General features: G+C 62.9%; 2 protein-coding genes across 9 annotated transcripts; one reads left to right on the forward strand and one right to left on the reverse strand.

The window, feature by feature from the left end:
- The first annotated feature begins 691 nt into the window (after positions 1-691).
- PARP6 (poly(ADP-ribose) polymerase family member 6) lies at positions 692-7,971 on the forward strand. Of its 3 annotated transcripts, none has more exons than XM_069797756.1 (22): positions 692-849; positions 1,713-1,790; positions 1,913-2,007; positions 2,281-2,341; positions 2,474-2,564; positions 2,660-2,726; positions 2,998-3,147; positions 3,379-3,559; positions 3,951-4,004; positions 4,107-4,202; positions 4,289-4,381; positions 4,470-4,595; positions 4,699-4,764; positions 4,938-5,005; positions 5,282-5,330; positions 6,013-6,125; positions 6,207-6,279; positions 6,446-6,515; positions 6,883-6,962; positions 7,075-7,138; positions 7,311-7,395; positions 7,479-7,971. In XM_069797756.1, exons 1-22 carry the CDS (start codon positions 847-849, stop codon positions 7,579-7,581), a joined length of 1,866 nt encoding a protein of 621 aa, XP_069653857.1. In that variant the 5' UTR covers positions 692-846; the 3' UTR covers positions 7,582-7,971. The 3 variants fall into 3 exon arrangements, 2 of the variants coding, with proteins under 2 accessions (XP_069653857.1, XP_069653858.1); XM_069797757.1 differs by having other exon boundaries at positions 6,016-6,125; XR_011327016.1 differs by lacking the exons at positions 6,446-6,515; positions 7,479-7,971.
- A 1,479-nt stretch (positions 7,972-9,450) lies between these two features.
- Positions 9,451-27,382, reverse strand: CELF6 (CUGBP Elav-like family member 6). 6 transcript variants are annotated; one of them, XM_069797758.1, is made up of 13 exons: positions 27,096-27,382; positions 23,523-23,605; positions 17,516-17,564; positions 15,833-15,961; positions 15,619-15,698; positions 15,001-15,144; positions 14,461-14,605; positions 14,230-14,379; positions 13,834-13,896; positions 12,866-12,946; positions 12,611-12,754; positions 10,954-11,109; positions 9,451-10,690 (listed from the first exon to the last, which is right to left on the reverse strand). In XM_069797758.1, the coding sequence occupies exons 1-12, from the start codon at positions 27,373-27,375 to the stop codon at positions 10,982-10,984; spliced, it is 1,476 nt and encodes a 491-aa protein (XP_069653859.1). In that variant the 5' UTR covers positions 27,376-27,382; the 3' UTR covers positions 9,451-10,690; positions 10,954-10,981. The 6 variants fall into 6 exon arrangements, with proteins under 6 accessions (XP_069653859.1, XP_069653860.1, XP_069653862.1 ...); XM_069797759.1 differs by having other exon boundaries at positions 15,833-15,958; positions 27,096-27,367; XM_069797761.1 differs by having other exon boundaries at positions 12,866-12,943; positions 27,096-27,367.
- Positions 27,383-27,659: the final 277 nt, after the last annotated feature.

The raw sequence follows: 27,659 nt of genomic DNA on the forward strand, positions 1-27,659 counted from the left end.
TGTCCTGGGGTCCCCGTGATGGGACCCTGGGGACACCGTGCCAGCTGCACGGGGACCCAACGTGGGCACCCTGTGCCAGGTCCACGGGGACCCTGGGCTGGGGCCCCCGTGCTGGAGATGTTCGGGACCCTGTCCCAGGACCCCGGGGACGTTGGGGACCCATCATGGCTGCTCCGCACCGGGACCGTGGTGACAAGGGGGACACGCCATTGACGGCTGGACCTGCCACGCGGACCCTGTGCTGGGCTGTGGGGACACCGTGCCTGCCGTGCGGGGACCCGTGATGGCCACCCTGTGCTGGGACCATGGAGACCCTGAGCTGGGGATACTGGGGACCCTGTACTGGGGACACTGGGGACCCCATCCTGGGCCGTGGGGACGCTGTGCCAGCCATGCGGGGACCCACGATGGCCACCCTGTGCTGGGGCCATGGGGGACCCTGAGCCTTGGGGACTCTGCCCTGGGGACACGCGTACCAGGCCGTGGGGGGGCCCAACATGGCCGCCCCACGGGGGACCTTGTGCTGGCGACTGTGAGGACCCCGAATTGGGGCCACAGGGACCCTGCACTGGGGACCCCCACCAGCCCCATGGGTCCCCGTCACAGCCGCCCCCATCCCGGGGACCCCCGCTGCCCTCCTGGGGGGTACCGGGGGGGGGGTCGGGGGTACCGGGGGGTACCCGGGGGGGGGGAAGTGGGGGTCCCCACGGGTGACGTCAGCAGCAGCGTTGCTGGGTGACGGCGGTGGCGCCCGGGCCCGCGGTGGGGCCTGACGTCAAGGCCCGATGGCCGCCCGCCCGCCCGGCAGCATGGAGGCGGTGGCAGGCCCAGCCGGCCGCCACTGAGATGGTGAGGGGGGTGCCGCCGGCCGGGGGGGGGACACACGAGGGGACGGGGACACCCCACTGCCACGGCCACGGTGGAGGGAACGGGCCCCAGGGCCCGGGGGGCGGGACGACCGGGGAGGGCGGTGGGAATGGGGCCTGCTCGGGGTGGGAGGGGGGGACCGAGCCCCGGCATCCCCCCCGTGTCCCCCAGCACGGGAGGGGGACGGGGACGGCGGGGGAGGACCCCCCATCGCCATCGGTCGGGGCCCCTCCGGCCGCTCCATGCACGGCCCCCGCCCGCTGTCCCCATCCCGCTGCCCCCCACCTGCTACCACCATGCTGCTCCCCCCCCCCCAAAACCGCTCCCGTCCCACTGCCCCCATGTTGCTCCCCCCAACCTGCTTCCCCCCACCCTGCTGCTCCTCAAATTGCTCCCCCATCCCACTGCCCCCATCCCACTCCCCCCACCCCGCTTCCCCCCACCCTGCTGCTCCTCAAATTGCTTCCCCCATCCCACTCCCCCATCCCACTCCCCCCAACCTGCTGCCCCCCATCCTAATGCCCCCATCCTGCTCCCCTATCCCACTGCCCCCCCAAACCGCTCCCCCCAAATTGTTCCCCACAACCTGCTCCCCCAACTTGCTGCTCCCCAATGTGCTCCCCCCAACCTGCTCCCTCCCAGACTGCTCCCCCCATTCACTCCCCCTTAATCTGCTCCCCCCAACCCACTCCCCAACCCTCTACCCCCATCCCCTCTCCCCCTAACCCTCTGCCTCATAACCTGCTCCCCCCAGTGCTCCCCCCCATCTCCTCTCCCCCCATCCCCACTGCCCCCCAACCTTCTGCCCCCCCTAATCCGCTGCCCCCCGACCCTCTGCCCCCCAGGACCTCAAGGGCCAGTACTGGACGGACGATGACTCCGACGGGGACAATGAGTCCCAGGAGTTCCTCTATGGCGTCCAGGTAAGCGCCATGGGTGCTGGGTGCCACGGGGGGGCTCAGGGACCCCAACCTGAGCCCAATTCCGAGTGTGGGGCTGTGGGAGGGCTCTGGGTGTGATGGTGCCGCGGGGTCCTGTGCCACAGGGGACCTGTGCCGCCGACCTGTACCGTCACCCGCAGCTGGACGCCGACATCGAGGCCGTGAAGGAGATCTACAGCGAGAATGCCGTGGCTGTCAGGTGGGTGCACCCGCCGCCCACCAGCCCCTGCACCCGGCCGTGCCATCCCCGGGCACCCAACTATGCCATCCCCAGGCAGCCAGCCATGATCCTGGCACTCTCCCCGTGCCATCCTGGTCTCAGGGGTGCACAGACTTGATACGTGGGGAGCCACACGTGCCTGTCACTGCCCCACGAGCATGCCTACCCCGGCACAGTGGGCACCGGACAGCGGTTCCGGCACTGTGCCGGTCTCACCCTGTTCCCCCGCCGTGGTGCCGCGTGTCTTCACAGGGAGTATGGGACCATTGACGACGTGGACATCGACCTCCACGTGAACATCAGCTTCCTCGATGTGAGTCCCCAGGGCGTCCCCCACAGCACTGGCGTGGGGAGGGCTGGGACACACGCCCCAGGGGGCCCCCAAATTTCCCTCTCCGGCTGGGGTTCCCCACGGCTGTGCCAAATCGCGGCTGTCCTTCTGCAGGAGGAGGTGGCGACGGCGTGGAAGGTGCTGCGGACGGAGCCCATCGTCCTCCGCCTGCGCTTCTCCCTCTCCCAGTACCTCGATGGCCCTGGTGAGCGGGGACGGGCGGGACACGGTATCCTCGTGTGCCCTTGGGACGGGCACAGCGGTGGCACCGACAGCTTGTCCTCCTCTCTCTCCCCGCAGAACCGTCCATCGAGGTTTTCCAGCCATCGAACAAGGAGGGCTTTGGGCTGGGTCTGCAGCTGAAGAAGTAAGAGCCAAAACGCGGTGGGCACCCAAGGGAGGTGGGTGGGGTGCTCCACGGGGTCACTGTTTTGCCCCAAAAGCGGCCAGGTACCGCATGTAGCCACGCCACCACCTTTTATCTGCCACACAGCCCTGTGATGGGCTCGCCACCAGCTTTGGGTGGGGAAGAGGAGGAGCTGGGTGGCACGGACTGCCCAAGCACAAGGCTCAGTGGGCACTGAAGCACCCACGGGTGCTGGCACCCCACTCGGGCACCCATGCCACCTCTCTGCCAGGATCCTGGGCATGTTCACATCCCAGCAATGGAAACATCTCAGCAACGATTTCCTGAAGACCCAGCAGGAGAAGCGGCACAGTTGGTTCAAGACAAGCGGTACCATCAAGAAGTTTCGTGCTGGCCTCAGCATCTTCTCCCCCATCCCCAAGTAAGTGTCCCCAAGGGACCAACCCTCTGTCCCCTCACCCTGGGCGGCTGGGGACCTGGCACCATGCCTCAGTTTCCCCACTCGCCCCTCAGATGCTGCTGCTCCCTACCAGAACCCAAGGAAGTGGAGGTTGCTCCCAAAAACCAGCCGAAGGATGAATTCGGCTCCGGGTGATGGAGGAGTAGGGGAAGGTGACAAACTGGGGATCTCAAGGGGATTCTGTGCCTGCAGGTCTCCCAGCTTCCCCGTCATCCAAGATTCGGTGCTGAAGGGCAAACTGGGCATCCCCGAGGCTCGTGTCAACCGCCTGATGAACCGCTCCATCTCCTGTACGGTGAAGAACCCCAAGGTGGAGGTTTTCGGCTACCCCCCCTCCAGCACCCAGGCAGGTGTCGCCCCCTTCAACATCCTGGTGGGTGCCTCCCCGCCTCGGGGTTTGCTTTCCTCTCCTTTCCCTTCCTGGATTCCTGGGGGCTGTTCCGGGGTCGGATCACTTGTCGTGGGGTGGTGGGACCTCCTTGGGTTGGGGGGACCCCCCGCGGGGTTTCTCCCCTGCGCCTTGTCCCCAGCACCCTTGGGTGCTCGTGGGTGAGCTGGGACGCCAGCTGTGGGGTCCTGCGGGGTTTCACCCTCCATCTTGGTGCAACGTCCCCGCTGCGGCTGCGTCCCCAGGAGGGTCTTGGCATGTCGGGGGTCCCGCTGTGCCGGGGGGGGCGTTTTGGGGGCTGCCGGTGCCACGTGGAGGTGGGGGTGTGTAGGGGAAAGGGGATAACGCAGCTGGCTCCGCTCTGGCTCCGTCGCAGGTTGGCGGCCACTGCAAGAACGTCCCTACGCTGGAGTACGGCTTCCTTGTCCAGGTGAGTGTCCCGCATCCCACTCAGCCCCATCCCACTGCCCAGAGCATCCTCCCAAGCGCCGTCACCACCGCGGGGGCTGACTGCCACCATCCTCCCCCTCAGATCATGAAGTATGCAGAGCAGCGGATCCCGACGCTCAACGAGTACTGCGTGGTGTGTGATGAGCAGCACGTCTTCCAGAATGGCTCCATGCTCAAGGTGCGGAAATGGGGACTGGGCAGGCACGGGCTGTCACCCCGTGTCACTGTCCCCAACCCTCCCCGTGGCTCCTGTCCCCTCCGCAGCCAGCAGTGTGCACCCGGGAGCTCTGCGTCTTCTCCTTCTACACCCTGGGCGTCATGTCCGGCGCGGCAGAGGAGGTGGCCACGGGCGCCGAGGTAGGGGTGCGTGCGGCAGGTGACCACACCGTCACTGTCCTCTGAAGGGACAGGGTGCTGTCCCTTCACCCCACGCTCTGTCCCCAAGGTGGTGGACCTGCTGGTGGCCATGTGCCGTGCCGCCCTGGAGTCCCCTCGCAAAAGCATCATCTTCGAGCCTTATCCTTCTGTGGTGGACCCCAACGACCCCAAAACGCTTGCCTTCAACCCCAAGGTAAGTGCCAAGGGGGCAACGCTCCCCCATGCCAGGGGCAATTGGGCCAGGGGGAGCCCCGAGGACCCCTCTGATGGCCACCTCTCTCCTGCCCCACGTGTAGAAGAAGAACTATGAGCGGCTGCAGAAAGCCCTGGACAGTGTGATGTCCATACGGGAGATGACCCAGGTACGCCGGCGTGGCTCCACGCCACCCGTGGCCCCACACCATCCGTGGCCCCGTGTGAGATCCCCTCGGTGCGGGATCTTTTGCTGGGGGTGGCGTTTTGGTGTCAATCTCCATCCACTCACGGTTGGGTGGGTGCTGGGGGACCCACCCGCACCCCCTCTCACCTCTGCCAGGGGTCCTACCTGGAGATCAAGAAGCAGATGGACAAGCTGGACCCCCTGGCCCATCCCCTCCTGCAGTGGTAAGGCCGAGGGTGCTGTTGCCCCATCCTGCTGCCCCACCTCCATCCCTGTTGCTCCACATCCCCCGGGATAGGGGATGGGGTGGGGGGCAGCCGGACACCCCCAGCATGACCCTCTTGGCCCCTTTCTGCTGGGGGGGGTCACCACCATCCACCAGCCTTGGGGCAGGTTCTGGCACAGCTTCCAGCTCAGCCCCACTCCCAGGGGAGCATGGGACTGCCCTGTCTGACCTTCTTCCTCCTCCTCCTTCTCCTCTTCCTCCTCCTCTTCCCAAGGATAATCTCCAGCAACAGATCCCACATCGTCAAGTTGCCCCTCAGCAGGGTAAGGGGCCTGGCCGGCCTCCCGGTGGGGTGCAGGTGCAGCGTGTGGGATGGAGGGTATGGAATGTGGGATGGAGTGTACAGGAGGTGGGATGGGGAGTGTAGGATGCAGTATGTGGGATGGAGGATATGGGATGCAGGATGTAGGATAATGGGATACAGGGTGCAGGCTATAGGATGCGGGATGTAGGGTATGGGAAGCAGGACACAGGGTATGGGATTGTGGGATGAAGGATATGGGGTTGGGACATGGGATATGGGATGCAGGACGTAGGATATGCAATAAGGGACGTAGGGTGTGGGATGTGGGATGTAGGATAAGGGATGCGGGACATAGGGTATGGGGTGCAGGCTGTGGGATGGAGGATGCAGGATGCAGGATGTAAGGGTACAGGGCGGGTGATGTAAGGGTCTGGGATGTAGGATGCAGCCTTTGGGATGGGGTCTGCAGCCTGTGAGATATGGGAGGCAGCATATGGGATATAGGGTGGAGGATATTTGTCATGGGCTGTGGGACAGGGGACGAGAGATGGGGGAATGCCACGGGCCCTCCTGGCAAGCTCGGGAGGGCCAAAGCAGGGCCGGGACGGGCATGGGACCGGGCTGCCGTGCATGATCTCTGTCTGTCTGTCTGTCCTCTCTCCCCGCTGGCTCTGCCTTTGCTCTTCCCTTTCCCCTGGTAGCAGCTGAAGTTCATGCACACCTCCCATCAGTTCCTCCTGCTCAGCAGCCCCCCAGCCAAGGAAGCCCGGTTCCGCACTGCCAAGAAACTCTACGGCAGCACCTTTGCTTTCCAGTGAGTTGCGGGGGGCGGGGGGCAGGAGCCCCCCCAAGCGGGCGCCGTGGGGCAGGCTGACGTGGGGCTGGCTTTTTCCAGCGGCTCTCACATTGAGAACTGGCACTCCATCCTCCGCAACGGACTGGTCAACGCTTCCTACACTAAACTGCAGGTAACGCTCCCCTGTGCCCGACACCCCCTCCCTGGGGCAGGCAGGCAGGCAGGGAGGGATGCAGGCAGCTGGAGATGCGCTGCCTGCAGAGGCCGGGCTGCCTCCGCCACCGTGCCCAAGCTGTCGGGGTGACCCCGCATCGCTCACCCTGGTGTTTTCCTGCAAGCTGCATGGAGCAGCCTATGGCAAGGGCATCTATCTGAGCCCCATCTCCAGTATTTCCTTTGGATACTCAGGTAAGAGGCTGCCTGCGCTGCCCAGTCCTGCCTGCGCTCCCATCCCCACTCCCTGCATGGGCCCCGGGGATGTTCGGCATCGTGCTGGCCGGAGGAGCTGCGTGGGAGTGGGCAGTATCCTGCATCCTTCCCGCCTGCACCGGCCTCTTCCCAGCCAGGCTGGGGCTTTCCGATGAGCTGGGGAATTAAAACCCCAACGTTTTTGAGGCTCCAAAAGCTGCTGTGCCCACTTTTGGGGGGTTCCCACGGTTTGGCCGCAGGGCGGGAGCACCCAGTGTGGCCGTCCCCGTCTGTGGCATGTGTCCCTGTGTCACCCTGGGGGTGCTCCCTGCCCGGGAGTGACGGCCACTGCCTCACTTCTCCTCAGGGATGGGGAAAGGGCAGCACCGGATGCCTTCAAAGGACGAGCTGGTGCAGAGGTACAACCGAATGAACACCATCCCCCAGGTGACGGGCCGGGGGACACCGTGGGAGGATGGGGACATGGCACCCACGGGTGCTGGGGACGGGGTGTGCCGAGCCCGGCCAGGGAGGGTAACGCCGGTTGCTCTCCCCGCAGACCCGCTCCATCCAGTCCCGCTTCCTCCAGAGCCGCAACCTGAACTGCATCGCGCTTTGCGAAGGTGCGGGGACATGCCGGGGGGGGACACACGACAACGCGACGGGGGGGACAGGCGGCACCCACATCCCTGGCTCACCGGGTGGGTGGAGGAGGGAGGAGGGAGGGTCCCCACCATGGGCTGCGCCCAGCAGGGACCTCCGTCCCCCCCGTCCGACAGCCCCTTCCCCCGGCAGTCATCACCTCCAAGGACCTGCAGAAACACGGCAACATCTGGGTCTGCCCCGTCTCGGACCACGTCTGCACCCGCTTCTTCTTTGTGTGAGTCCTGGGCTGCGCCCACCTCACCGGCACCCGTGGGACACCCATGGGACACCCCCTCACCCCTCCTTCTCCCCTTCCAGGTATGAAGACGGCCAAGTGGGAGACGCCAATATCAATACTCAGGATCCCAAAATCCAGAAGGAGATAATGCGTGTGATCGGGACTCAGGTGTACACAAACTGAGCGGCGGCAGGGCCACCCCCGGGGACACCCCCGGGTGCTGAGCAAAGACCCCGGGCAAGGCCAGGGGAAAGGATGGGCGGGTTTGGAGCCTCCCAGGCAGGGCAGACACGGGGGCTGACGCCGGTGGCTCCACCCTGTACATAGGCGTCAAGCATCCAGTGGGCACCAGGCGGGTTCAGCGGTCCCTTGTCCCCTCCCCGTCCCGTTCCCCAGTGTCCCCGACCCTGTGGCAGCGTGGAGAAGGAGCTGCGGGGGCTGGCGCGGCCGGTGGCCGCCCCTCCTGGCCTTGGCAACGATGGCGTTTTTATTGACGACGAGAAACCGAAGCAAAAAAAAAAAATTTAAAAAAATAACCAAAACAAACCCAAAAAACGCATTAAAAAAAAAAGATAAAAGGAATCTGTGTCGGTGTAGTTTAACCTATTTAAATGGCCTGGGGCTGTGGGGAGGAGATGGGATGGTGGGGAAGGGATGGAGTCACAGGGGAAGGATGGGATCCCAGGGAAAGGGTCATAGGGAATTGATGGGGCTTTGGGAAGGGGAGGGGGCTGCTGGGAGGGAATCACACCATGGCAAAGGGATCGTGCTATGGAGCAGGGACCACACCATGGAGAATGGACTGTGCCTCAGGGATGGGACCACACCAAGGGGACGGGACCCCCGCAGGGACCAGTGATGCTGCAGAGACTCACTCACGTGCAGAGCGAGATGGAGACCTCCCAGGGACTGCGCTTCGTCTCAGCCCTTGCCAATCCCAATAACTACACGGATACGGAGTCGGCGCCAGCACGGGTGCGTCCTGCTACGCCCAAACCCGGATGAAAACCCATCAAAGAAGCCCTGGAGGCTGCTGGGGCTCAGCGTGGGGACCCCCGGGAAGTGGTGGGGGGCTGGCAGTGGTAGCGAGGTCCCCCACGGTGCTGGGGCTCCCCAGGTTGGTCACGGCAACACGAGGCCACAGCAGTAAAATATCAGCCCTTGGGAGACGGTGGCTACTGCGGCATCAGCCGGAAGCCACCCGGGGACACCGGCCAGGGCTGTGGGGGTCCCTCACCAGGGGTTCAAGGGTCCGACGGATTTAAAAAATAAAAATAAATACCCCAAACCAGCCCTTTGCCACCCCGCCAGAAGCACGGGCGTTGTTTTCAACCAGGATTTATAAAGAAAGTTAAGAATCAACTTTTAAAATGTCCTGGTTTGGGTACAGTCACCAGCTGAGACCCAACAGGCTCATCACACCAGTGGGCGCACTCTCAGCGTCACTTCTGGTGTCTCCTGCCCTCGGGGAGGTGACGGAGGGATCCCAACATCTGTCCACCACTGCTCGTCCCGCACTGGCTGCTTGACGTCGATGTCCCCAAAGGCCACCTAAACCCAGGCAGAGGGGACACCAGGCAGGCGGCTATCCCCTTGCCACCTACCCTGCCAGCCATCCCATTTTTTTTTTTGCTTAAATTTGTGGGGTTTGGGGTGGTTTGTTTTTTTTCCTTCCCTTAAATCAAGCCACTTTCTCACGATCACCACAGTCGCTCGTCTGCAGGTGTGGCTGCGAGGGGACATCCCACGGGACACGTTAACGTCCTCCAGAAGCTCCCCCATTGCTCGGAAAGAACAACGAAACGACAGGGGCCGGGTCCTGCCTCAGTTCCCTCTGCAGCCAGGGTGAATTCCTCCAGAAAATGGTAGTTCCTGGGAAAAAAGCAAATAAAAAGAGAGGCCCATGCTCCTCTCCCGGCTTCACCAAATTCCTGGCAGATGCTTTGGCCCAGCCGGAGTCAAGCTGGTCAAAAAGGGGTCCCCGGTATCATCTTCTCGGGGTAATTTGGGTGGTGGGACGCGGCAGCAATTGCTCCAAAGAACCAACCAAGGTGACGATTTTGACAAAATAAGTTTATTTCACTTCGCTTCGTTTCTGCCGAAACCTCACATTTTTCTTTTTTTTTTTTTTGGCTGAAAAAAAAAAAACCAAAATCCCCCAAAACCAACTGAAAACGCAAAGAACCGCATTGCTTCGCCCTCTCCTGGAGGCGACTGAAGGGGCTCTTTCAAGCTGGTTGACTCCCCCGCTGCTGGCTCCCGCCTGGGCTGCGGGGCTGGGGGAGCCACCACAGATCCCCAAAAAACCCCCCCTCTGCATCCCCCCATCCCCGGCCACAAATCAGCACCCCAAAACCGAGCCCTTGAGCCCCGCGAATTGGCCTCCCAAAACCGAGCCCTCTAGGAAACGCTCGCAGCTCTTAACGCCCAAGGTTTTTCTCAACCTTCTTGATTTCTGTTTTTTTTTCTTCTTCTTCTTCTTTCCTGTTTTTGTTTTTTTGTGTGTTTTGTTTTTTTTTTAAATTAATTTATTTATAGATATATTTAAAAAAAGCAATAGTCCTTTGGTCCCTAAACTCTAAGGAATGATATGACTCTGAAACAAGTAATCCTATGTCCCTGTGCCAGTGACAAGCAGGGGAAGCGTGTGTCCCGCCGCCCTGCTCCATGGGATATATATATATATATACTTATTTATATATATCTTCTATAAGTCCAACATCCTTTGATCCTTTTTTTTTTTCCCGACGTGCGGAAAAAGAAAATCTTGCCCTTTTTCTTTTTTCCAAACAAGCATCCTCCAGGTGAAGCGCCCGAGGCTGGTCCCGTCCCACCGGCTTTGGTTTAAAAATCCATTTGGAGCCTCTTTTCCTCGTTTCTCCTGGGAAATCGGTAGCAGCAAATGAGTGCTTTAAAAAAAAACACAAAGGTAGATCGTATCCCGGCCGCCCGGGGCCGTCGTCCTTTCTCCCGGCGAGGGATTTGGTGAGTCCCGGCAATCGGCCAGCGGCGAATCTCAGCCCCAGGGCTGCATTGGTCTCCTCCTTCCTTGTCTTCCTCGCTCTCTCGTTCCCGTTAAGTAACAAACAAGACCGGTTTGGGAAACAAAAATCAAAAAAGAAAAGAAAAGCTACGACCAGAATGGCTCTCTTCTTCGCCGTTTTTCTCCATCACCTCCTCCTCTTCTTCCTCCTCTTCCTCCTCCGGGATGTGTTGCAAAGAAAGAGAGTTACGGGTTTGGATACTGCACTTGGGGAAGGGGAAAGTCGTCAGACACCACAGGACGCCCGACCTGCAAAACAACAAAGGGGCCGTTAGCCTGTGTCCTGGGGGATGGAGGGAAGGAAGGACAGAGAGAGGGATGGAGAGAGGGAGCCCACACACACACAGACAGTCCCAGGCACAGAGACACCCCCCCGCACAGGCTCGAGGGCATTTTTGGAGAAAACACGGCACCTGTGATGCTTTAGGTGAGCCAAGCCCCACCGCCAGGTCCCCCAGGGCATCGCAGAGGGTGCAGCAGGGCCAAGCCCCCCTGTGTTCCCCCCCCCTTACCTCTCCGCAGGGCCAGGGTAAGCAGGGGTCAGTAGGGTCTGTTGGCATCTTTCGGCCGCTTTAGCTGGACTTTTAGCCTCTTCATGCCGATCTGGAAGCCGTTCATGGCCTGAATGGCTGCCTGAGCGCTTGTCGGATTGTCAAAACTGACGAAACCTGGGGGCGAGGGGCGAGGTGACAGAGGAGTTTGTCACTGTAAACATCGCAGGTTGCCACTTTGCTTCAGCTGAGGCGTTGAAATCCCGTGGGACGCTCCTGCGGGCAGCCTCAGGTGGAGCCCCAGGTTGGGGGTGCTGGGAGAGGGGGATCGTGGGGTAACAGCACAGCCCCAGATTGCAGGGGACTGGCTGATGGGCTGATGGCATCTCTGGGGGCACCAAGGTTTGCAGGGACACTGAGGTGACAGGGTCTGTGGGGACACCAGCATAAGAGGGTCCACAGGGACACTGGAGTGGTCTGCAGGGACACCAAGGTGATGGGGTCTGTGGGGACACCAGGATGGGATGTGCGGGCTCATGGGACACCTGAGTGACAGGGTCTGCAGAGACAGCAAGGTGATGGGGCCTCCAAAGACACTGGGGCGACGGGGTCTACGGGGACACCAAGGTGAGCAGATCTGTGGGGACACCAAGGTGACAGGGTCTGTAAGGACACCAAGGTCTGCACATCTGTGGGGATACCAGGGTGACGGGGGTCTATGGGGACACGAGAGTGATGAGGTCTGGGGACACCAGGGTGATGGGATTTGTGGGGCCACCAAAGTGACACAGGCTACAGGGACACTGCGGTGACAGGTCTGCAGGCGGCAGTGGTGCCACTCAGCCGCGTGAGCAGAGCAGACATGGCAGCGGCAAGCGGTGACCAGCCCTCCCTGGCAGGCATGCCGGCAGGTGCACGAGGCGGAGGACATAGGGTAGGGGACAGCATAAGAGGGGACAGCAAGAGGGTACGTCCTTCTGTCCTGGCACGGTGCAGGACAAAAATCCCGCCCTTTGGCCCCAGGACGGACAGATGCGTTGCTCCAGCCACGGTACGGCTTCGGTCACCCATCGGTGCTGCCCGAGCCAGACCCCTGAGCTGGGGATGTCAGGGAGAGCCGGACCCCTGAGCTGGGGACGGGGGAGAGCTGGACCCCCGAGCTGGGGACGGGGGAGAGCTGGACCCCCGAGCTGGGATATCAGGGAGAGACGGATCCCTGAGCTGGGACACCGGGGAGAGACAGACCTCCGAGCTGGGATATCAGGGAGAGACGGATCCCTGAGCTGGGACACCGGGGAGAGACAGACCTCCGAGCTGGGGACATTGGGGAGAGCTGGACCCCTGAGCTGGGACACCAAGGAGAGCCAGACCTCCGAGCTGGGGATGCTGGGGAGAGCTGGACCCTCGAGATGAGACATTGGGGAGAGCCAGACCCCTGAGCTGGGACATCAGGGAGAGCCAGAGGCCTGAGCTGGAATGTCAGTGAGAGCTGGACCTCCAAGCTGGAGACCAGGGAGAGCTGGGATGTCGAGGAGAGCTGGATCCTCAAGCTGGGATGTTGAGGAGAGCCAGATCCCTGAGCTGCGATATTGAGGAGAACTGGACCCCTGAGCTGGGGACTGGGGAGAGCTGGACCTCCGAGCTGGGACGTCGGGGAGAGCCGCACACCAGGACTTACCAAAGCATTTACTCTGGTTGGTGGCACGGTCCACAAAGACTTTGGCAGAGATGACATTGCCAAAAGGCAAGAACATCTGCGTGAGCTCCGCGTCCCCGAACTCCTGGGGCAGGTGATAAATAAACAGGTTACAGCCTTCGGGACCTGGGTGACACACAAAGGACAGCCGCACGTCAGCCGCGAGGCGGGGGTCACCCTGGGGGGGGAGCAAAGAGCCACCGGCCCCACGGCAGGGTGCCCCCCACAACCCCTCACCTTCTCGCTGCTGCTGCGGGATGATGGGTGCTTGCTGGGGAAAAGCTTGGCTGATGGGTGCATAGGCGGTGGGATACGCTGCTGGAAGAGAGAAACGTGGAGCTGAGACCCCGGCACCCACCCCAGCCCCGGGAAGGGCTGGGGACAGGGATGTCCCCCGCTGCCACCCTTGATGGAGGTCCCTCTCCTGCACCAGGACTGCTGGCTCTGCCCTTCCCACCCCTGCCGGCATGGCCCCGGCCTCCCGGCACGCCAGGGATGCAGGAATGGCTCTCCCAGGAGGGACGTTGGTGACAGCAGTAATAGAGCCTCATGGTTGAGGAAAGCCAGCACTTTTGGTTGAAAAAATGAACAATTTGGGGTCCAAAACTTGATTTTCTGTTGAAAATCTGAAAATCGCTGTTAGTGCTCCTAGTTAAATGGCTGCCGGGCTCGACGTACTTCCGCAGGATGCTTTGACTCCCTTCTCTCTGTGGCCCATCTCCTTGGCCATCAGATTCGGCCGTGCGATGAACATCCAAGGATTTTTCATGTCTTGGTGCGTCCATGGCCGTCTCTACCAGCAGGCTGGCGTGTCGGCAGGATCCAGCATGGAGCCAGCTCTCCATCACTGCCCAAACCTCGCCCCCTCTCCTAGGTACCACCGCCAGCTCTCCCCCACGGAGTTATCTCAGACCCGTGGGCATTAAAACTCACTTTGCTCCATCCAAAATTTGCACGGAGGGCCGTGCCGGGAGCGCATCTGTGTTGCTGGGGACGAGGGGATGGTGCTCTGCATCAGTGTCACCCCCACCGCTGCCCCGGAGCTCCTGCCAGTGTACGGCACCCCATGCTCACCACATTAATCTGTGACCAAGCACGCTGCCCCAATCCTGTGGTTCAACCCCAAGGTGACGTTCACCCCCCAAAAATAAGGGTGAGGAGCAAAGAGGGGAGAGAGGGAAGAAGTGCAAAGCAAAGTTTGAGACCTGCATAGTGCTGCATGCCTGCGTAGGCTTGCTGGAGGGGATCGGCCACCGTGGGGCTTTGAGCTGGGAAGAGAAAAGAAGGGAGAAGGAAGAGAGAATAAGCAAGAGAAATCCGGGGATGAGCAGCTCCCACAGGAGAGAGCTCTCGGCCAAGCACTGCCGCAGAGGGGCAGAGCTGCTCCCTGCTCTTTCATTGGAGCCAAGAGCATCCCCCTGCTTGCAAAGGCGGCAATGCCACAGGAGGAGGGATTTCGATGGGGATCGGTGCACGGCTGGTTCATCCAGCGTGTTCCTGGGGTGGGGAGCACCCCCGGAGCCTGCCGCGTGAGCCGAGCACGTGTCCCCAGTCCCGAGGGAATGTGGCGGAGCCCCCCGGAAGGCTCCAAGGAGGGTTACCAGGGTAGGGGTGGATGCCGTTGGTATAGATGGTCTCCGAGGCGGGCTGCCCGTTGGTCTGCGGCGGCAGTGGGCTGAAGCCGTTCACCCCAATCGGCGTGGCGATGCTGGGCACGGGCGCTGTGCTGATGCCAGGGGGGGTGCTCGTACCTGCAGGAGGGAGGTGTCAGCACCAGCAGCCCCCCCTGAGGTTGCTGAGCAGGATGGGGAGCAAAGGGAGGGGGGTCATACCTGAAGAGGGGGTGAGGGGGGCAGCCACCAGCCCGCTGACGTTGAAGGCGGCCATTTGCTGCATCTGGGCGGCGGCGATGGCAGCCATGGGGTTCAGGCAGGTCCCCTGCGCAGCCGCCATCAGGGCTGCCTGCTGCTGCATGATCTTCAGGAAATAAAGGGGGAAAAAGGGGAAAGTGAGTGAGTGGCAGAGAGAAGGGGGGAGCAGGGGAGGAAAAATTAGCATTCCCGCTTTGCACCCACGCACGGGGGCTCGCAGGGATAAATGCCACCCGCTGCCGGACCCGGGGACAGGAGGAGGTCTAGGTGACACTAAAAGAGGCGATACATGGGACTGCTGCACGCTACAGCCATGCCACCCTCACCTGGGGGGTGAAGCCTTCTGGGTGTGCCCCTAAATGGGGATACACCAACCCTGACGGGCATCCGCACCCACTGGCACTGGTACAACTTCACGCAGGCTTTCACGGGCAAAACCAACCCCCCCCACTCGCGGGGCTCCCCCAAAACCCCCAGGTCCCAGCCGGTGCCAGCTCCTACCGCTTGCGTATAGGCCCCGTAGGCGCCAAACTGGATGGTCATGGGGTTGAAGATGCCCAGCTGCCCTGCCATCTGATGCATCCGCCGCAGGGTCCTCTCCTTATCGGTGTCTGCAAACTTCACTACCAGGCTGGACGAGGCACCCTGAGACAGGGGGAAGAGGGGGCTGAACGGCAGGACCCCGGCAATGCCCCTGAAATGTCTCCCTGCTCTGGGGAGGGACCCACTGGCTCACAGCAGCCACAGCATCCTCAGCCCCGGGGATGCTGCCCGGCTTGGCAGCAACAACCAGCAATCGATGTGAGGTTTAATTATAGCCAGTTTTTTCTCCCTGGCAGCAGCTCCCTGACCTCTGTTTCCTTTTTCCCCTCCTTGTTCACAATTTTGACCTTCGACGTTAATTAAACAGCCCCTTTCTCCAGCGTGGAGGGAATTAGCCCTGCGCGCTCAGCCCCAGAGCTCAGCGCCCAGGCAAGGATGAACCTTGGGGTGATGTGGCCGACAAATTGCCGGTCTGTAGGATTTTGATCCAATTAGACAGAGGATCAAATTAGCTGGTGATTGGATTATGCAGGCAGCATGGGGTCGAACGGGGCAGGGCGAGAGCCTGGCACTTACCGGCATGGTTTGGCTGCCGTGCAGGCTGTTGATGGCAGCCTGCGCCTCGGTGTGGCTGCCATATTTCACAAAGGCACAACCTAAGGGCAGAGAGGGGACACGAGAGAGGTTGGATTCAGCCACTGCGGGAGCCAATGCTGACCAGCCAGCGGCTCCCACACTCCATGCGTGCCAACAGCCCACAGAGCGCTCACCCGGCTCCCCCAAAGCCCACCTTTGCTGGCTCCGTCAGGCCCTCGGAGGATGGTGCACTCCTCAATCTGGCCAAAAGGCTCAAAGAGGCGCCGGACGTCATCCTCGCTCTGTTGCTTCCCCAGCATACCCACAAAGAGCTTCCTGTCTTCTAAAAACAAAACCAAGCCCCTCAGAGAGCAGGATGCTACCCACCATCCCACCCCCTCATCCCCGGTTTGCAAGAGGCGCATGGAAGGGAAAGAGCCGGGTAACACCGGAGCCTGGGCAGAGAGCAATGCTGATCTGCCAGCAAATACACAGGGTTTATCACCTCCATCCTACAAAATGCTCAGGGTGGAAAAACCTCTCCTGCAGGGAAATTGCTGAGGGGTGAAGCTGCGAAGAGCTGGCTCTTGCTTCAGGGACCAGAGCTGGGGCTTTTCCTGGGGATGGAGGAGCTGGCTCCCCCGGCACTGATGCGAGATGCGGCTGGGAAACAAAGAGAGCCCGCAAAACAGTGGCGACTGCCTTTGTATGATTGACTCGCAGAATAACCCGCAGCCTCCGGCCGTGCCCAGGGGACATAAATAACCCAAACATGAGAGAAGGGAGAGTAAATAATGAGAATTTCATGATTATTACCAGCATCTGTCTTGCGCAGCCGCGCGCTCCCGCTGCGCGCTAATGGCATTTGACAAAGAAAATAAGGTGCCCTGTCAAGAGCGTTGCCGGAGAAATAAATAAATAATGGCAGGAGACGATTAATGCTCTGTCCGTTAAGGTACCAGGAAAATTAGTTAAGGGAATAGGGCTCTGTGTTGTCTAGTTAAACATAAACCATCTCCCGGCCAAGGCGGCCGAGGGGAGTTGGCTCGGTGGCCGAACATCGCCTCCTGGGCGAGGGGGCCAGAGCCAGGCGCCTGAGCTCGCCCATCGATTTTTAATCCTTCACCAATTACACTCAGTAAGTGGGTAATTTATTTGCCGGGTCCCTCTGGGACGTGCCGGGACCAGCTTGCAGCGTGTTTAATAACGTGCTTTGATTAGGGCGATATCTACCCCAGCTGTCCTGCCGAGGGCAGGCGGCCCTATGTGAGCATCCCACGTGTCCAAGCGTGCCTACGCGCCCAGAGCTTGCTTGCGGCACTGGGAACTTCAGGGAGTTTTGATCCGATTCCTGCAATTTTGCCCAAATTATTGACTCAGCCTTGAAATGCCGTGGCCCCACGAGCTGCAAACCCCCACGGAGAATTGGGGGGGGGGGGGTGGGTGCCCAGCAGTTTCTATTTGAGAGGGGCTTGGGCCACGTGTGGCCAACTCCTGCACCCCGACTCTGCTGGGGTCCCCACAGGCATCTCTGGGCGGGTAATTAGGTTGTTTGATAGACGAAGGGGCTGTCAGGGAGCGGCTGGCTGGCGCTCTGCCCAGCACGATGTCAGGATGCTCACAGTATGACATCAGGATGTTCTTGGCATGACATCAGGACATTCTCGGCGTGACGTCAGGACGCTCCCCCCAGCTGGCTGGGCAGGGAGAGCCAAGATCACATTTGCTCTGTGCTCAGTTTCAGACGCCACTGGCAAAGGCAGCTCCTTTTGCATGTTTCTCTGCAAACAAACCTCCCCGCGGCAGCCCCCACGATGCCACCGTGTCCCCCATCACCCCCTGGGCTGGCCCTCCACCCCCCTGCCCGTGCAGGGCAGCCGGGGAAGGGGGGACCTACCTCCTCGGCCCTCGCTGTCAGCAGGCTTCACCTGGATGGGGCGGTTCATCTGCAACACACAAGGGGAGCGGGCAGTCAGTGGCGGTGCCGTGCCCCCACCGAACCCTTTCCACGGGGAATGGCAGGATTCGGCCCCAGCCTGGCGCAGGGGGACAGAGTGGGGAGCAGGGGAGGGACCTGCAAAAACAGAGCCAGGGCTCGTGGCCACACCGAACCAGGGATGCCGCGGGAGGAGGGCAATGCTACAGCCCTGGGGACGGGTACCCGGTGCCGCAGGCGCCCGCCGGGCTGCCGGTGCCAGCCTTGGCCGCCTGCCTGCTTTCCTCGACTGCAAAGGACTGCAGAGGCGGCGGCAGCACCCGGCCAGCCCCGGCCCCTCCAGCAGCACCGGCACCACTCTCCTTTTCCCGATTCTCACCCAATTTCGGCCTCCTCTCGCGCGTTGCTGCCGCATGTACCCACGAGCATGATATGCGTGTGCAGAGGGACACGCTGGGACGGCGCACACGTCCCTGGCCTGCTGCCCCACGGAGCCATTTCTCCTCCTCTCTCCCCCTCCTTTTTCCCCCCATTTAGCCGAAAAATGCTACAATTACGGCCGTTTCCACGGCAACAAGCGTGCTTCCCCCGCGATGCTGCAGAGCCCGAGCCATGTGCTCGATGGGGTCGTCACGGCAACGGCGGGATGTCACGCATGACGGGGCAGCTGTGCGCACAAGTACACGGCTCAAGCACACGCAGGGACAGCCGAGGACACGTGTGCTGCTGTCGCACCCACGCAGGTGTGCACCCCCATCCCAGGGTTCTCCCTGTGCACCCCTGGAGGGGGTCCCCAAATTTAGGGGCTGGGTGGGGGCAGCACCACTCCCCCCCCCCCCCCCCCCCCGTGAGGAAGAGGATGGCTAAGGAAGAAGAGGAGGGAGGTTTCCACGGCAACCGCCTCGTCTCCAGGGAAACGCGGGGAGAAATGTCAGCACAGAGCTGAGGATGCTCCAGGGAGGGGACCGGGTCCCCAGGAGCCGTGGAGTGGTACCAAGGGACATGGGGCCACCCGGCTGCCCTCGTGTCACTGGTCCCCCAAACATCCACCCCAACCCCAGCACCGGGGCAGGATCCAGCTCACCCCAAACCCAGGAGGCTGTGATGGCACGAAGACCTGTAGAACCACCATCCCCCTGTCCCCCACATCCCTGCCACGGCTGGGAGGAGGGAACCCCATTTTTGAGGGGGGGGGGCTGCCCCCCCTCCAGCGACCTGCCAGTCCCATTTACCAGTGCGATGGCCTTTGATGGAATAAATTTCCCGTGCCCGCTGCTGTATGCTTAATGTAATAAACCCAGCGAGTATGATTTAGAATAACATTTACGGAGCCGCAGAGTGTCATTTTGATGTGTCTCCCGTCTCCGCTCGCCGGTTATTAAACTGTATTGATTCTCCGGGAGCGGCTGATGTTTATAAATGTCAGGCCTCAGGGACCAGCTAACCTACCCCAAGGCTGCCGCACCGTGCCGGGGAGAAACGGCCCTGGCCTGTGGACTCCCCCAGAAGGGGGTTTTGGCACCCCTGACATCACCCTGTGCCCACCCCAGGATACTCAGTGCCCCCCTGCACTGGCTCCCATGGCACAGGTGGACGGCTTGGGCACCAAGACCTCCCCCTGCACCCGGGTGTCCGGCACCCACCTGCCTGCCTGTCCCCACAGCACCCCTGCACCGTGCCCCTGTGCCCACCCAGTCACTCAGCCACCCGCTGCTGCCCCACAGCCTTCCATCCATCCCCTGACACCCAAAAAACCACCCAGGCACCTCCCCCTGCTCCTGACGTCCATCTGTCCACCCCCAACACCCATCCGTCCATTCACCTACCCCTGACACCCACACAACCACCCACCCACCCATCTGGACCTAGGATTCACCCATCAGTTCACCCGTCCATCCCCCAATACCCATCCATCCCCATAACACCCATCCATCCACCCCCCAACCCCTACCCATCCCCATAGCACCCTTACACCAGCCCATCCATCCCCCATCTCCCTGCCACCTGCCTTTCCACCCCCTTAGCACCCATCCCTCCACCCCCATAGTACCCACAAATCCATCCACCCATCACCCCGCTCCCACCCATGTCCCCCCCCATCCATCCTTGCACACCCCAAGGACACACTGACGCACCCAGGCCCACAGGAGACCCTGTCTGGGGTGTTCCAGCACCCACCAGTCCCATCACTCGTGGGTGCCCCACAGAACCCCAGCTACAGCACCCCATGGCCAAACCACCAGTGTGCTACAGCCTGAAGGGGGTCACCACTGGCTGCTAAACCACCGCCTGACCCCTTGGGCACTGTCACCTGCTCAAATTCAGAGCCCCCCAACAACCTGGGCACCAGGGAGAGCCAGCCCATGGTGAACCCCTGCAGTGGGACCTGCCCCGTGGGAAAGGGTCACTTCTGGCCCTTTGGTGTCACCCTCCTCCTCCTTGCACCCGACAGCCAGAGGATCTGGCAGGCCACCACGCATCCGAATGAGCCGAGATGGAGGTGCTGGGTGACGCTGGAGCAGCGGGTGCCCACGGGAGCCTGGTGCCCACGTCACCCCTGGGGTCCCTAGGCAGCCAACACACGGTGCAGGGAGTCAGGCGCTCGGGTACAGGCAGCCATCCATCACGGGAACACCCTGCCAGAGCCCTGGGGGTGAACTCACAACAAGGGGACACAGCCGGCCTGGGGACAGTCACACCACCGCACAACCCCACACAGGCACACGACCATCCTAGCACACCCCCACGCACAACCACGCATCCCCTACAGCCGCACTCCCGCTCCTGCACACCTCTGAGCACAACCACAGACCCACATACAGCATCCTCCATGCACGTCCACCCATCCACAGCTGCACGCTTGCCTCAGCACCCCCCCCCGCACAACCGTACACCTACACAGCCACACGCTTGCACCCACGCACAACCGTACATCCGTCCTAGCATGACTGCACACCCACATGCAGCCGCACACCCACCCCAACCCTGTGCACACCCGCACACAACACCCCTACACCTGCCCACCCTGAGACCAGAGTCCTCATAAGCACCCACCCACCCACAACCACACACCCACACAACACCCACAACACCCTCCCCACAGCTGTGGATTTGGCACAAGCACAGGCATATGCTCCAGGGTGCACAGCCGGCACTGCCATCCATGCCAGGCAGGGACACGACGCCTCTTGCCTCAGTTTCCCCATTGCGGCAGCAGGACCCACGGAGGGACCCCCGGCAGTCTTCTGTGGACACACGGACGCCCAGTGCTGGACACCACCCCTGGATGGCCACAGCTCCCCCCCAGCAGCATCCACACCCCATTCCCACCACCACCCACACACACCTGAGCCCTGCACACACCCGGCCAGCTCCCCCACTGGGCACCCACAATGTGGGAGCCCACGCAACACCCATACGCACACACGCACTCTCTGCTCCCTGCTAGCACCCGGCGTGCGCACACACGCACGTGCGCACACTTAAACACCCCCCACTGCCATCCCCCAGGCCCACATACGCCCACACCCCGTGCGCACAATCCCTGGGTGCAAAGACACCCTTCGCACCCGCTCACACACAGCTGCTGACATGCTTGCACGCCGCTGATGTGCAACCGCTCCCCACCAACACCTACTTGTGCACGCCCGAGGGGCAAAACCATACCCCTGCCAACGCGCGCAGGCACCCTCGCACCATCAGCGGGTGCAACGCCCCCCAGCACATCCCCTTGCACACCTGCAACCACACGCACAGCACCAACACCCACACCCGAGCCCAGGGTAAAAAAATATACCCGCCAGCCAACACACAAACCCATCCCTGGCTGCAGATACACCCTCTTCACCAACACAGGCGTGCACACGCTCCATCCCTGCCTGCAAATACACCCCGCTCACCCACACCCCACCGCCACACAAGCAGCCCTGGGCGCAGATATACGCTCCCACCAACACCCACCCTCACACGCAGCATCCCTGCGTGCAGATACACCCTCTTCCCCAACGCCCCCCCACCAACACCCTCCCCATCCCTGGGTGCAGGTACACCCTCCTTGCGAATACACGCATGATCGCGACCCCCGTCCCGGGGTGGGGGGGCAAATACACTCTCATCACCAACGACTGCCCCGCCAACGCGTGTACCCCATCCCTGGGTGCGGACCCACCCTCCCCACCGACACCCACGCGCACACACCCCATCCCGGGGTGCAGATCCACCCTCCCCACCGACACCCCCTCCCATCCCCACCCTTGGGAGCAGATCCACCCTCCTCACCCACCCAGCCGCGCACTCACCCCGTCTCTGCGTGCAAACCCACCCTGCTCACCCCGCCATCCCCCCCCGCCATCCCTGGGAGCAGATACACCCCCTCACCATCACACGCATCCCCCATCCCTGCATGCAGATAACCCCCCCGGGTGCAGACACCCCCCCCCGCCCCTCCCCGGGTGCATGCACCCCCCACTCCGAAGCACCCCCACCCCGCGGGTGCGGATGCCCCAGTGCACGCAGAGGCTCCCGGGCCGAGCCGAGCCGAGCCGAGCCGAGCCGGCGGCAGACAAAGGCGGGGCCCTACCTCGATGCAGAGAATCTTGGACCCGGCGGGCACCCACAGCACGGGCGGCCGCGGCCCGGGCGCCGGCACCTGCGGCAGCTGCATGGCCCGGCCCGGCCCGGCCCGGCCCGGCTCGGCTCGGCTCGGCTCGGTTCGGGCCGGCCCGACCCGGCTCCACCCGAGGCGGCTCGGCTCGGTCCGGCCCGATTCGGCTCGGCTCGCGCAGCGGCGCGCGGGGAGGCGGGGCGGGGGGGAGGGGCGGCCGCAGCCCCGCTGAGCCGGGCCGAGCCGGGCCGGGCCGAGCCGAGGGGAGGGGCTACGGTGGAGACACGCCCCTCCATCCTCTTGGACACGCCCCCGCGCCGCGCCGGGGGCGGGGCCTGGGCCCGAGGTGGGGGGGACGACCCCGAGGAGGCGCGGAGCGCGGGGGTGTGAGCGCAGGCACGGGGGTCGTGCACAGCCATAGGGGGGGTGCACTAGCACGGAGGGGGGTGCACGGCCATAGGAGGGGTGCACAAGCACGGGGGGGTGTGCACGGGCAGGCGCGAGTGTGCAGAAGCAGAGAGGGGTGTGCCCACGGGTGTGCGCGCAGGCACGCAGGGGTGCGAGCGCAGGCACGGAGGGGTGTGCGCAAGCATCGAGGGGTGTGCACGGGCACGGAGGAGTGTGCACAGGCACGGAGGAGCGTGCACAAGCATCGAGGGGTGTGCACAGGCACAGCCAGGTGAGCAGACGGAGGCGTGAGCCCAGGCGCAGGGGTGTGCACACACGCAGACGCCTGCCCGGATGCACGCCCACGCACCGCTACGTGCACACGCGCGCAGAGGGGTGCGCACAGGCGTGTGCCCGCGCAGGGGTTCATGCCCGCGTGCCCACGTTCAAGCACGTGCTCAGGTGCACGCCCCTGTGCTCACCTTGTGCAGGGTGAGAAGCGAGCAGCTACAGCAGCCACAGACCTCGCACACGCGTGTGTGCACATAACATGCTCGCCTGTGTCCCACAGGCAGGGCCTGACCCCACACCTCCTTTAGGCTCCCAAAGTGGGCTGTTAACTCTTAAACCTACCGATGCACAGCACCACCAGTGAGAGCACGGCTCAGGAAGCCGCGAACTTCGTCCCCCTCCATCGGCTCCACACACCCAAGGCAGGGATTGATATTCACGGGCCCCGGCGCTTTCCCCAGCCAACCAGCGGCCCTATTGATTTTTATTTAGGCGAATAATTAAATATTTATTTTCACTTTGTTAAGCTCGGGAGGTCGGAGCCCACAGAAAGCGCAACAGCACGCGGGCAGCAGGAAAATCAATGCCTTGGTTTGCGGCCGCTGGAAGCAGCTCCTGCGCCCGCACCCTGGGTAGGTGTCACCGTCCCCCTCCCCAGCTCACCCCGACCCCCCTGGTGTCACTTACCCCTGGCAGCGTCTTCTGCTCGTGCAGGGCGCTCTGCGCCTTCAGGGCCGAGTCGCGGGCGCAGTAGGTGAGGAAGGCACAGCCTGCGGAGACGGGGAGATGGGGTCAGTGTCTGGCCCGGCACCACCGCAAAGCCCCAGGCACACAGAGAGCTGGCGGTGCGGCTAATATGGTGCTGGGGTGTCACCCAGCAGCCCAGCACCCCAGAACACTGGCACCCAGCACCCCGGCATCCTGGTACCGTGGCATCCAGCAGCCTGGCACACTGGAACCCAGCACCCCAGCATCCTGGCACCGTGGCATCCAGCACCCCAGCACCCTGCCATCCTGGCACGCAGCACTCTGGCACCCTGGCATCCAGCACACCAGCACCCTGGCACACTGGCATCCAGCATCCTGGTGCGCACCACCGCCAGCGGGGTCAGAGCTCAGCCCTGAAACAGGGTGGGAGATCTCAATACAGAAGAGATGGAGCACCAGGATGAAGGAAGGAGGAAGGCAAGAGCAGGCAGCGAGTCTGGCAGCACACAGGCAGTGGCGCTCCGGCCCCAGGCTCCAGGGAAAGCCGCAGCCAAAGCCCTCCGGGAAGCGGATCTCCAGGCGTCAAGGCCGCTCATCCCGGCTTGCCGCCACACTTCTCCTGGTCCGGAGCATCCTCCTCGCGATGAACCTCGCGTGGCGAAGGCACTCCGGCTCCTCCGACATCGCGGCGCTTCGGGAATCGGGAATACGCCTGGGGCGAGGTTTTCCCACGCTGACTCACGCTGCCGAGCCACTCGAGCGCCCGGAGCTGGCAGTGACAAGCAAGCCCCGGGGACGGGGTCTGGTCCTCTCCCCTCCGTCCCTCCCGTTCCTGCGGGAGCATCCCGGGTCCCTGTGCCGCCGCCACGCCGCTCCCTCCCCAAGGGCTCCCCCCCAATTTGCTGGGGTCACATCCAAAAGCGTCTGAAAGTGACATTAAAACAGCAGCAAAACAGTTTCCCTTCAACAAAGTAAATATTTAATGAATAAAATTGACATTGATGCATTTTTAATATTGGCACAATTAAATCCGCCAGCTGATTAAGTATTAATAACTCTTAATAAGTACAATCAGCGTGCCTGGGAGGAGAGGGAGCGCGGCAGCAGGGCGGGGGGATGCCAAGGGATGGGGTCCCTCGCTTGCCTCAGGGTGTTGGGGACATCTGCCCTCGCAGGGAGCAAGGAGAGATCACCCCCGGTTAAATATTATCCCACTGCGGGTGGAAAGGGGAGGTCAGCACAGTGGCTCGCATCAGTCCCGGTGCCATTTCCAGTGTTTACCATCTGTAATCATGTTGGCTTCCTCCTCCCCGCTCTTTTTTACCCCTTTTTTTCCCCCTTTTCCCCTGCAGGAAACAATGTGGATGGTGGCCAGGCATTCCAGAGAAGTTCGGAGGGCTGGAGAGGGAGCAATCCTGCTCCGGAGGCTTGCCAGGAGGAAAGATGCCGTTCAAATTAGAGGAGCGTCCGCAATTAAATGGCGCGTCTGGGCCGCAGCAGTTGAAGCCCGCGCTGGAGGAAGCGCCGAGGGGGCTCAGCAAGGTGCAAATCCCATTGTTCAGGGAACACAAGCAGCTTCAGAGGCGCCTGGAGACATTTCGGAGGCCACGGTGCTGAGAACGATGGAGTCCAGGCAGCTGCCCCATGGCCAAAGGGCACCGATGCAGCCGCATCCACAAGCGCCTAGTTTCGGCTTCCCAGAAAGTCCTGGCAAAGCAGGCGCTGCCTGTGGCACAGAGGCTCGGCAACAGTGTGTAGAGGAGCATTGAGATCCCATCTGGGTGACACCCAGAGTGCCCTGACCCTGCTCCGGCGGCACCAACCCCCAGCTCACGGGTGGGAGGTTCCATAAAGACCTTGGTGGTGCACGCGTGAGCCCCTCAGCATGCCGCTGTTGGGGGTGCCAGGTGCTCTGCACCCCGTGCCGGGATGCCAGCCAGGCCAGCAGTGATCCCAGTCCCGCAGGTCACAGAGGCCTAGGACACGGCACAGGCAGGGGGCCAGGCAGGTGGGTGCCCCCATCTGTGGTGGGTGCCTGTATCCCAGGTGGGTGCCTCCATCCCAGGGGTGCTCCAACTCCAGGGGTACCCAAAACTCAGGTGGGTGCCCTGATGCCAAACAGGTGCCCCCAACCCAGGCAGGTGCCCTAAACACTATTGGGGTGCTCCCAGCCCTGGGATGCTCTGACCCCAGGGGTGTCCCCAAGCCAGATGGCAGCTCCCAACCCCAGATAGACACCCTAACGCCATGTGGGTGCCCGCACCCCAGGCAGGTGTCCCCATCCCAGGGGTACCTCCACCTTAGACTGGTGCCTCTGCCTCAGGGGTACCCCAATCTTAAGGGGGCCACATACCCGGATGCCCCATACTGGGGTATCTTCGCCTCAGGGGTGGTGCCCCCACCTCAGGGGTGCCCCACACTGGAGGGACCATACCAGGGTGCCTCCACCTCAGGGATACCTTCACATCAGAGGTGCTCCATATTGGGGTGCCCCATATGAGGGTACCTCCACCTCAGGAGTACCCCGTACCAGGGTGCCCCACCTCAGGCATACCTCCCCCTCAGGGTGCTCCCCCTCAAGGGTGCCCCCATCTCAGGGGTACTTTCACCTCAGGGGTATCCCCACCTTATGGGTACCTCCAGATCAAGGGTACATCCACCTCAGGGGTATCTCAGCTCAGAGGTGCCCGATACTTGGGTGCCCCACCTCAGAGGTGACCCACCTCAGGGGTACCTCCATCTCAGGGCTACCTCACCTCAGGGGTACCCCCACCTCAAAGGTGCCCCATACCAGGGTATGCCCACCTCAGGGGCACCTCCAGATCACGGGTGCCCCATCTCAGAGCATCCCACCTGAGGGCTACCCCTACCTCGGGGCGCTCCACCTCAGAGCGTCCCACCTCAGGGGTGCCTTCACCTCAGGGGTGCCCCATACTTGGGTTTCCCACCTCAGGGTCTTCCACCTCAGGGGTACCCCTACCTCAGGGCGCTCCACCTCAGGGTGTCCCACCTCAGGGGTGCCTTCACCTCAGGGGTGCCTTCACCTCAGGATGTCCCACCTCAGGGGTACCCCTACCTCAGGGCGCTCCACCTCAGGGCGTCCCACCTCAGGGGTGCCTTCACCTCAGGGGTGCCCAACCTCAGGGTGTCCCACCTCAGGGGTGCCTTCACCTCAGGGGTGCCCAACCTCAGGGTGTCCCACCTCAGGGGTACCCCTACCTCGGGGCGCTCCACCTCAGGGCGTCCCACCTCAGGGATGCCTTCACCTCAGGGGTGCCCCATGTCAGGGGTGCCTTCACCTCAGGGGTGCCCCATACTTGGGCTTCCCACCTCAGGGTCTTCCACCTCAGGGGTACCCCTACCTCGGGGCGCTCCACCTCAGGGCGTCCCACCTCAGGGGTGCCTGCACCTCAGGCTGCCCTACCTCAGGGGTGCCTCACCTCAGGGGTGCCCCACACCCGGGTGCCCCACCTCAGGGCGTCCCACCTCAGGACGCCCCAACCTGGTCGTGCGCCGCCGGCAGGCACGGAGCCCCCCCCCCCGCCCCCGTACCTTTGTGCATGCCGGTGAAGCGATCCTTGAGGACGGTGAGCTCGTAGATGCGGCCGAACTCCTCGAAGAGCGGCTTGAGGTCGCTCTCCTCCAGGTTACGCGGGATCTGCCCCACGAAGAGCTTGATGGCGTCGTGATCCTTCATGGCGATGGCGCCGGGCGGGCGGCTCAGCCCGTTCACCCGGCCGCTGTTCGCGGTGCTGAACGCCGCCCCCGCCTCCGCCGCCGCCGCCGCCGCCGCCGCCGCCGCCGCCGCCACGCCGCTGCCCGCCGCGGCCATGGCCCGCTCCGCCGCCGCCGCCGCCGCTGCGGGAGGCGCCCGCCGCCCCGCCCCGCCCCGCCCCGCCCCGCTCGGCGCCGCTTCGGCGCCGCTCGGAACCGTTCGGAACCGCTCGGCTCGGCCCGGGCCTCTCCGCTCGCAACCCCCCCCCTCCCCCTCCCCCTCCCCCTCCCCCTCCCCACCCGCGCGCGCGGCCGCCAGCGGGCTGGTGACGTCAGCCTGCTTGGCCCCGGCGAGACGCAAGGTATTAGCATAATGAGCCAGCGGCGGCCAATCAGGAGGGG

The sequence above is a fragment of the Haliaeetus albicilla genome, chromosome 12 (assembly GCF_947461875.1).
Source record: "Haliaeetus albicilla chromosome 12, bHalAlb1.1, whole genome shotgun sequence".
NCBI classification, from domain to species: Eukaryota; Metazoa; Chordata; class Aves; order Accipitriformes; family Accipitridae; genus Haliaeetus; species Haliaeetus albicilla.